Source organism: Corvus hawaiiensis, chromosome 15 (genome assembly GCF_020740725.1).
Source record: "Corvus hawaiiensis isolate bCorHaw1 chromosome 15, bCorHaw1.pri.cur, whole genome shotgun sequence".
Lineage (NCBI taxonomy): Eukaryota > Metazoa > Chordata > Aves > Passeriformes > Corvidae > Corvus > Corvus hawaiiensis.
The window spans coordinates 13,178,902-13,189,571 of NC_063227.1; the positions used below are offsets into that span (position 1 = coordinate 13,178,902).

General features: G+C 39.2%; 1 protein-coding gene and 1 long non-coding RNA gene across 3 annotated transcripts in view; one reads left to right on the forward strand and one right to left on the reverse strand.

Moving 5' to 3' along the window:
* Nucleotides 1–5,996, reverse strand: part of ATP10B (ATPase phospholipid transporting 10B (putative)) — a 114,216-nt gene extending 108,220 nt beyond the window's left edge. For both annotated transcript variants that reach the window (XM_048319871.1, XM_048319870.1), the window contains exon 1: nucleotides 5,135–5,996. In XM_048319871.1, the coding sequence (XP_048175828.1) occupies nucleotides 5,135–5,637 (503 nt within the window). In that variant the 5' untranslated portion in view covers nucleotides 5,638–5,996. The remainder of the gene's footprint in view (nucleotides 1–5,134) is intronic.
* A 775-nt stretch (nucleotides 5,997–6,771) lies between these two features.
* Nucleotides 6,772–10,138, forward strand: LOC125333718. The gene is made up of 4 exons (XR_007206954.1): nucleotides 6,772–6,896; nucleotides 7,310–7,417; nucleotides 8,484–8,551; nucleotides 9,670–10,138. It is a non-coding gene; the product is annotated as an uncharacterized LOC125333718 (long non-coding RNA).
* The last annotated feature ends 532 nt before the right edge of the window (nucleotides 10,139–10,670 follow it).

Consider the following 10,670-nt stretch of genomic DNA (forward strand, 5'->3'; position numbering starts at 1 on the left):
TTAAATGCCTTGGCAGGTAATAGATCTTGAAGAAAGCTCTGACAAAGCAATACACAAACCAGTGGTAGATTTAGTAATGTATTTTATGGATTTTCTTCCACAGAGACCAAGGATCTTCTCTGTAGCAATACACCGTGACTGACAACAATTACTAGCTCACCACTCTTCCACTTTCAAATGGTGGTGCCTGGACCAGCTGAGAGAAGGTTTGCATTTAGTCAGTTCAGCATGTCCCATAATTCTTCACAATGCAATCATTATACCCCACACAAGGTTTTTTAATTTGTTCACAATTTTGGTACCACTGGTTTCAAGCAGTGTCAAGGTGACGTAACAAACCTGAGTATACTGTTGGATAGGGACATTTTCTCAGCTCACTGGGAGGTTGAAGAATGCCTCAAGCAGAAGGTACTGTTTGTACCTTCAGTCAAACTCGCTGCTAATTCAGGTATCCACAGCTAAACTAGATACAAAATTTCCACAGTGCATGAAGTACAGACAAAAGTTGTAGGGATGACAGAGCAGAGGATGTCCATTGCCAGAGAACTACACAATCATGCTTGACATTAGGGGGGTAGTAGCTTGCAACTAATCCAAGTTCATGCTTTGTGGCTGTCATAGGACTGCACCTATTCAGAAGGTGTTCAGTCTCCAGCTGATGAGATTTCTGCACTGTTCAAGGAAGGTACCACTGAGGTGTAGACGCCTTGATATTGCTATGCCCGAGAAAATGGATTGAAATTTTGCCTGTGGTGAGGTTTTGAGTGGGACACAGGCTTCAGACCTTTCTTTTTTTGTGTATAAAATGAACCTACTAAAGCCTCCAGCAGGCTCCTAATCTTTAAAGTTATGCTTTGTCAGAAAACAAAAATAATAAAGCAGAAAGAAAAGGGTCTTTAACAAGTGAAAACTCACTGCTGCTGACCAACACTTTAAATTAAGTGTTGGCAAGAAATCTTTCTGCTCACTGTGCCCTTGGCAGGATGGGATTTTCCTCTCATCCTGCTTTCTACTTGACAAAATTTCAGGTTCACCTTGGGTTGAATGACTTGCATATGATATTTCTGAGTCCAGAGAAAAATGGTTTTCTTTGAACTCTGAGACTTGACAGTAGGTCAATTCCTGTTTTCAAGCATGTTCCCTACCCTTTTATCTGCTTTCTTCCAGATGCCCCACACTGCCCCTGGTCACTGCATCCCTGGCCAGTCCCAGGCACTATCCCAGACATGGAGAGCATGCATGGGAGGTGCAATCTCTCCTCCTTTCAGAAATCCAGCAGAACAGAGCATATGAAAGAGGTTCAAACAGAAGGGCAGCCTTTGCCTTTGCTGCCCAGATTCCCTAAGAAAACATAAAGTACCCTGTATAAATTCACTTGTAGGCAAGCAAATCTCCATTTCTGTCAGAGAGAAAATTGCAGCACAGAATTACAATACTTTAATTGACTGAAATATTTTAATTCTCTTTCAAACCACTGAGTCCGGCTTAAGCCACTTTCAGCTTTTCAGCTGAAACACATTTATGAGTTCTTTGTTTTTTCCTTCTTTCTATACCTGTACTCTAGGGCTAACCCAGAGTAAGTGCTGATGCAAAAATCTTAAAATGTTCTAAAATCTTACACTAAGCAGACAAAGAGTCAGAGTGAAGGCCAGCCTAAATTTTTTGTACCACAGACATCAGTGGACTTAAGAGAAGAGGAGGAGATTGATGCTTGTAGGAACTACCTGAAAACCACAGGGCCTGAAAGCATTACAGAGGAACTTTCTATGGAAAGAGTAATCAGGCTACTTAGGATGCCTGTCATTTAGGATACCTACATCTCCAAATGCTCCACAGGATGATTCAAGGCATATAAACAAGGCTTCTCTGAGTCACTGTCTCAGATATCTGAATTTAGGTTCTTAAGATTAAGCAATATGAATAGCTTAAATAATGTTAATGTTTTTGTGGCTGCTGTGCCATACTGAACTGTGCATAGCCCTTGCATTTGTATTTTAGTGTCTACCAAAACACTGAGGAAAAAATAGGTTAAATCTCCCAAAAAAGTGAAATTGATGCAAAAAACTGTCTAGATGCTATGGAGTATTTACAGAATTTGAAATAACCCTCGGGGTATAGTACAGCCAAGCTATATAATAATTACATATCAATTAGTTCCTTGAACATTATAGAACTTCAAGAAAATGAAATACTAGCTTTTAGCAACTATTGTATTGACATTCACTTTCAGGTTTGTATACCACATTCAATGCTGGCCTGTTAGTAAGTTAATGACAAACTGAAGAGAGTTTTGAGAAAAATAACCATGGTAGATTTGGAGGGACTGACTGACAAGAAAGATGAAAAGATCAATCTGAACCAGTCTTGACTAAAAGGTGTCAGGGTGCAACAAAATTAATGTAATAAAAATCACACATATTTGAAGATTATAATTAACTGTTATGGATGTAGACTAACTAATTAGGGTTGCATGAAATCAGGTGACTTGAAAAATTGAAATGCAATTAAAGAGGGATAATAAAGCATAGTATCATAGAAAATGCTTTGGCATTTTGTAGTAACGGAAGTCCACCTTGCTTGGAAAATTTTAAAGCAGACAAAGTATATTTTAAAGAATGCCATGAGACAGCAGGCATTTAAACACAGGTCTATATCATCTGCAATTCAATTTTTTGTTCTCTCCTTTTGGTGTTGTGTGATTTGTTCCAACAGCACAGCAGTTTGTCTACAGAGTATGATTCCAAAAGTTTTGGTTCCAAAAGTACAAACTCTTCAATCAAAAATCTAGGTTATTGCACCTCCCCAAGACACTTTATTACCTATTCATTTTTCTCATTTTTTCAACTAAACATTGTTTAAATACACTACTGGAAGTGTCTTTTCTTTCATTTGACCAGAAGACTAGATTTCCCATTCCAGCTGATCTGTGTGAAAAGAAAACTAGAATAAATATGTTTACAGGCCAGCCTATTTAATTTCCCTTGCTCTGTGTTGAAAGAAGGCAAGTTACTGCATTTCCCCTTGTCTTCAAGAAAGTTTTAGAGAACATTCAGCATTTGGAAAAGTTTGGTTTGCCTTTGTATTTCTTTTGGAACAGGTGCCAGAGTCTTTATTAAAATCTGAAATAAAGACAACATACACTCCAAGATTACCTCTTAAAATCTAAGTAATATTTCATCTTAGGATGGAAGATCAGTTGTTCTATTAAAAATAACTGTTGGTTGCCACCATATTAACAAAATGTGCAGTGTCTCAAAAAGACTTTCACCTATGTTAAAACAATTACCTATTTTCAGCAGATGATTAATAAGGAATAAAAACTAGAAGACATCATGCCCTTCCAGGACTTTGCAACTAGCAAGAACAAGAAATATCAGCCTCTGAAAGCACCAGAGAAGCCTGATTAAATTATTCATTATATAATAAGCTGTAGTGACTGATCTAATGGCAATTGTCATTACTCACATTTTTTCCAGACAGGATGAATGCTGTAGTCTGAAGCCCTTCTCATTTTCCTTTCCCTTACAGCACCTTTTTGGACCACAAAACTTTGGTGCAAGACAAGATCCTAGACAAGACTGATTGATAGATCAAAATCTTTTTTATTGGATGGAATAACCAATTTTAAGGCAGGCCCATCTCGTGCTGCTGCATCACAGAGCACTCACAACTATAACTTGGATCTGGATTTGAAGATATGTTGCAATTCCATCGTGGACATTTTTCCCTTATACAAAACAAGTTTTACTGTATTCCCTTCTTCTCATGTTCCCATGGTAAAAGGCTTTCAGATCTAAACTGACATAGTTTCTGTGTGTAAAGAGGAAATAAATAAGATCCCTCTGGGGATTTATTCATTAGCACCTACTGCCCCACCTATTCTGTCCCATACTGGTTTTAACAAGTATTAACAATTAATCCATTGCCTCATGGGCTAATGCAACACTGGAAAAGCTAGAACATTCAACCAGATTGAAATCGCAAAGATAGGCAGAAGAGGCAGTTTGCCACCCTACCCAAAGAGCTACCATTACTGACAGTCTTCACCATGGAAGAGAAGAAATCTTAAATCCACATTATTTAGAAACTTATAAAATGCCAGCTCTTTTGGAAAAGTTGCAAAGGAGAGCAGTGCAGTTTTTTTTTCTTACAAGTAATTTTCTATATGTGGGCCTAAGTTTAGCCCCTAAACAAGCAAACCTATTGCTTTCCTGCTTAACTAGCAGGACATAAAATAAAAACCTGACAAACACATGCAGAAGAAACAAACAGAAATGACAGCTCCATGTGATAAAAGCCAGAGTTCTGCAAGATCTTGCTCGTGAAAGCACATGTTATATAAAGCATTGCTGATTAATTTGAGGGATGACAGGCACATTCACGGAGATGGAAAGTTTTGCACTTCTGACTCCCAGATGTGATATTTTGTCAGGGAGAAATAATTTGCTACTTTGCTAACAGAACAGTTTTGATACAACAAAACATAATTTTCAATCTTCTGAATGTCCTAAAAGCAAGAAGTCATGAAACACTTTGAAGAAGTGAGCACACACACATGTAGTTAATTCGAGATGACTAAACAGAGGCATATATTACTATCTTTCATTTTTATACTGTGTTTTTACATGTTCATTTTACATACTGCCTAAGAACTAAAAAATAACTGAAAGCTACTCAACAATGTAGAGTAGAAAATAGAATGTATTTCAAAGGGCCAGGTTTATAAGAGATTTCTTGGCATCTAAGAATGCAAATAAGTCCCATGACAGATCTTGTTCTGTGCTACCTTATATTGATAGAATTAAAGCCTCTTGAAAATGTCTTAGAAATTCAGCTGCTTGTAGCTCTTTAAGCACCTATTTTCAGCACACTGCATGTCTAAGAGGCTGATAGACACACCAATATAATGAAACTCACACTTAACTTCGCAGTACAAAAATGCTTTAAAAAAAAAAAATCTTTCCCTCCATGAGAACAAATACCAGGTGATATATAGTAGCCATGACTTTCCCCTATTTCATCTAATGACTGATTTTTCAGCAGTTATTTATTAATTTTTTTAAACAAAAAGCCTCACCATTGATAAAAGATCTCGAGCCAATGTTTTTGGTAATAAAAGCTATACGAAGCTCACCTGCTGTAAATGCAGCATCCCATATTATTGATTTCTTTGTCTAATTTATACCGCCGAAAGTCCTCCCAAGCATCTTTAATGGCTGTAATGGTCATTATAACACAAATTGGGATCACAGACACCTCTGGTTGGAAAGCATTTACCACTGGCACAAAATTCAGCAGTGCAATGAAGACAAAATAAATATTGGCAAAGCGGTGAAACTGCTCATAGATATTTTTAGGGAGGAAAGTTAAGATGGTATATTTCGTGGTCTTAATTTCATTGGACTCATAGTATCTATTCAGATTTTCCTTCCCCTTCTTACTTCCAAAGGGAAAATTGGAGATGATCACTCGTTTATTTTCATTTTTCTTCTTTCTTTTCCTTATTTTTCCTCTCTTCTCCAGCTCCTCATTTTGGATTTCCATGTCTGGAGCACCACATCGGCAGCAGGCTTCCTTGAAAAAATGTTTTTTCCATATCATTGTAGAGAAGCAGCCTGGAACAATTTTCCTTGACATGTTGTTTTCCTTTCAAAAAGTATCTTCAAGATGAAAACCAACAAAGTTAGAAGAGTTCAATAATCCAAATGAACTCCCAAGCGGTGGAGAGAAGAGTTGATATGTCCAAAGCCCAGGGCTTCGTCTTTCACTCCAACCTCCACCTACCCAGGGACAGGGATCATCCTGACTCAGCTGCACCAGGTCCTAGAGCCTGCTGGGGCAGCTGCACCTCACGTATGCCAAAAGCATCCTGAATGTTTTGTTCTTCCTATCAGCAGATGCCTGGAGGCCCCGTTCAGACCATTTCCCTGGCAGTAACTCTCTGCTATCATGAAGTGTCTCTGCTTTAACACAGAGCATAGGCACAGCTGAGAACATACACACAATTTTCACAGGTCACTCCCCGAGTTTCAGAATGACTTTATAACCCTGGGAGTTGCCAGGAAGCTCAAAGGTAATGGGCAGAGCTCCACGTCCCAGATGTCAACAGAAGATTGCTACAAGCCTCAGTACAGACAGTATTTCTCTTTTATTTCATCTATCTATTGTTTGTTTTCATGACCATAACATGGATTATTACTAAACAAACAAACAACCCCCATTCCCCCAAGCCAAGTAAACCTATGATTTTGTAGTCAGAGGAATAGCCATAAGCAAGTGAAGGGCAATGTGCCTGGATTGCCCTTCAGACTGATCCTTCTCCCCGATATACCCCAAACCTTCCTCTCTCACCCAGATACCCCTTCCCCTTTGATCCTTCTTCCTCTGACACATAAGTATGTCAGCACAGATGAGAGCTAATTTCCAGAAGAGTTAATCACATGTATGCAAACCACAGCAATTTTTTTTCTCTATGGCCTGGGCTTAAGGGCAGATGAAAAAAGGAAAGCACACAAATATTTAAACTTTTAAACAAAAACTCCTATTTGCTTCATAACGTAGTGACGAGTTAGGCAGTCTCAAGTCAAGTTAGTACTTGGACAAGAAACTGATGAAATCGAAATGTTGCAACAAGAATTGCAGTGAAAATATTTCTCCCTTCTGAGTCAGTATTGAGCAAACAGCTGCCTGCAGATGTTGTACCAGCTCCAAAGCCAAGCTAGGCTGTATTGATCTCTCTGTTTACTGGAAGTCCTAGAACTTTTTCCATCTCTTGATTATGATTCACCTTGAATGTAGTTGATCATTAATTTCTGTATTACTGGTTTTAGTGTGAAACATCTGAAAGACATGGCTCCAATTTTCTTAACAGCCCCAGTTTTCTGTTCCAGACTTGGGTAAGTTTCATTTATGCTCCAGATCCTTCTGCTATCAGGAAAGGATGTTGTATGTGTTGGCAAGATGCTTTGAAAACTTAGAATGAAAACCTGTATATATCAGCACACACTGCTGTGATATGAAACAAAGCCTAAGTGATACTGAGATGATTTAAGTGAGCTAAATAAGGCATTTTTAAAGGTAGAAAAAAATCTTTTGTAACAGTTTTCCCAAACTTATAGTACTTTGAAAGGTCCGTGAGAGAATTACTGTAAAATCAGATGAGCAGTTTCTACCATAACAGAAGCAAGTAAAAAAAAATGATTTAGTTTACTTACTTGTTGTATACCCTGGTTTTAGTTAAGTCTATTGTCTTATCATACTGGTATTTTCTGTAGTGTTCAATAACATCCTTAATCATGTTGGCAAGCAGCACCACAACCAGAGGCAGCATTGTAATCTCCCTATGGAAGACTTCCACTTGTGGGAACCAGTTCAGAACCACCAGAAAGAAGAAGTAAAGCTTACCCAGCCTGAAAAGGTATAAAAAATATTAAAAGTAGTCAGAAATTAGAATGTATCCTTTCTTTAATGAACAACCCCCATTCTGTGTCAAAGGAACTTTAATAATTTCACTCCTCTACCCTCCTTTTCCTTTCTCCAGAATGAATTATCAGCTGCTTTTCTTTAGAGTCTGTGAGATACATTTTCATACTATTATAGCTAACTCCAGTTTTGTCACATGTTAAAAACACTATTTATCTCTGGGATCTCCAAGGTCTTTAATGACCCCTCATCGCTTCAGTCTTGAAAATAAGCACAAAGTCAAACAAAAGCCAACCAAACCTTAAAAAACAAACCAATGAACTGTGGAAATGTTCCCATCAGGAATCCACGGAGGATTCTGCAAATGGAAGGTCAAATTATGAGAGGGCCGATCTAGTATACAGAATAAAAATTTCAAAGCTAGAGATGGATATACAACTTCCATTTATCTTTATTGTGATGATGGTTCCCTGGGCATCTTTTTATTTACACTTGATTATTTATGCTGGGGGATTTACACAATTTCAAACCAGCACTTGGAAAGAAACCTGACCTAGCACTTGCACATACATATATACTATTTCTACATCGGTAGACAGTCACTTTCTGACATTAAAAATGGATCAAAATTGAGCTGCTGAAATCCACAGAATTTCATAGGTGTCTCAACACATCCAATTAATTTTTTTGTGCTCTTAAAAATCAGAGGTTTATGCAACACAAAACCAGAAGGATTTTTAAATAAAAACTTTATTTTTTTGCAAAGAGAACTGTTGCAGCATTCTATTACGAAAGCTGGTCACAGCAGTGGTTAAGGACTCCCAGTGCTTACTTGCTTTAATCCACAATTTCAGAGTCAAATGAATTTTGTTACAAATTATCATCACCTAAATTTTAGTCCTGTTGCAACTACAAAAGCAGCCCTTCTCCATCACACTCAAATATCACCATTTCAGAGAGAGTTTTTGAATCTCACAGATACTGAATGAATTTTTTTACCTGTGAAACTGTCCAAAAAGGTTTTGGGGCAGAAAAGTGAACCATGTGTATTTTGTTTCCAGAATATTCCTGTTTCCAGAATAAAATGCAGAAGCTTGTTTCCAGTCTTTCCACTGTCTCCCATTGTCAGGTAATACAATCCTTCATTTGTTTAGAATGAGTTTTGGTTTGTCTCTGACAGAAAGTAGCAGTAGTGTTGATTCTGATAGAGCCTGGGAGGGACTTTGAGCTCCCAGTCACTGCCAACGGTACAAAGCTGAGTCCACAGACAAAGACATTTGCAGCAGGGATGGCAGGCTGAAAGACAATGCATGACAAGTGCTGAAAACTAATTCCATTCTGGCAGAAAATTCCCTTTATGTTTTGCAAGCAGAGGTTTAACACAAAGACAAGTCTCCTGCTCAGTGCACTGTATGTTCTTTCATCTCAGAACTTCTGCAGAGAATTTACACAATAAAAGACACAACAAATCTTCAATATGACAAAATCTATTTCTATCTCTGGGGACCAGAAAATATCTAAAATCCATTTTCTGTGTCTTATAAAGTCAATTTAACAGAGGTGAGCAATGGCTTTTCCATCATGAATCCTGTATCCTATTTTTCAAATTATAAAGTGCCACCAAATCTATTCAGACATTTTTCTTATGTGTTGATTTGGCACAGCCCGGTTTTTTGGTAGTGGGGGGGAGGGGGGAGGGGCACAGAAGTAGTTTCTGTGAGAAGCTGCTAGAACCTTCTCTGATGGCTCTGAAGATGGACATGCTGTTGGCCCAATTAGAGAGAGGTTGTTAACACATCTGTGATGACATACTTAAGAAGGAAATCAAAACCAGCACATGCACAGTTTTCTCCCAAGGGGTGGCAAGGCACTGCAACTGCCGCTATCCTGGGCCAGCGTATGGCGATCTGCAGCCGCTGCCATTTCAGTGTGGCCCACAGTGAGCCTTGCCTGCCTGGCTGCCTGTAGCCAGCCGTGCTGTGGGCAGAAGGGCAGGGTTAGCAGCATCTTCTCCTTCCCGGTGCACTGCATGAAGAGAGGTGTTAAATACTGCCAATGCTGTGGCAGCCACCACCACCCGTGTGGTAGTGGAGGGGCCACGTGGCCAGCAGTGGAAACATGGCAAGTGATTCCCCAATGAAGAACCTAAACAAAATCAACCTCTTGGCACTACGGGATGCTGCAAGAATCTTTGAATTAGTGGAACTTGTTAACAATAGTACCTATGGGCAGCAATTTTTCTTCTAGATAGAGAAGAGGAGGAAGTGAGGACATGTAAGAGAGAACAACATGGCAGCATCAAGGTCAGTGGAGAAGGACAGGGAGGAGGTGCTCCAAGAGTTGAAACCAAAGTTCCTCTGCAGGCTGTGGTGAAGACCATGGTGAAAAAAACTGTCCCTCTGTAATCCATGAAGTCCACAGGAGATGCAGAGATCCACTCACAGCCTGTGGGAAAAGTGCTCACGCCAGAGTGGGTGGATGCCAGAAGAAACTGTGATCCAGTGGGAGACCAGAATAAAGAGAGAGGGCCACTGCTTCCAGAAATAGAGAAGGAGACCCCTTGCTTCCAAACTAGAGCAGCCTATCCTTAAAGGACTGCAACCTGTGGAGGAGTGACCCACACCACAACAATTTTGGGAAGACCGTTTATCCCGTGGGAGGCACCCACAGCATAATAAAAGAAAGACTCCTCTCCCTGAGCAAACTGAAAAAGAGCTCAGTGATGAACTGACCAAAACCCCCATGCCCTGTCTCCCTGTGCTGTCAGTGGGAAAGAGGGAGGGGCTGCAGGGGGAAAAGGTTTTAAAGGCTTATTTTACTTCTCATTATCCTCCTCTGACTCTATTACTAATAAATTTATGTTGTACCTTTAAATTTGAACCTGTTTTGCACTTAGAGTGTTTTCCTCCCAGTCCTTCAGTCATAAGCCTTCATTAATTCTTTTTTTCCCTTTCCTCTGCCCAACTATAACAGAAAAAGGTGAGCAAATGGCTTTCATGGGTGCCTGGTGTTTAGCCAGCGTCAAACCACAACATCTTAAAATGTCTGACTTTCTTACGATACTTTTCCTGTTCATTCTTACTTATAAAGGGACTGGTTCAGGTGTTGAATCTTAATAGCTCAGATAATAAAGAACTGCAGTATCAGCTTAATCACATTTACACTCAGGTAACAGTTTTCCAAAATCTTCAGAGAAACCTGATTTGAAAGGAAAATGCCAGCCGGCACTAAAACAATGGATGTTTTAT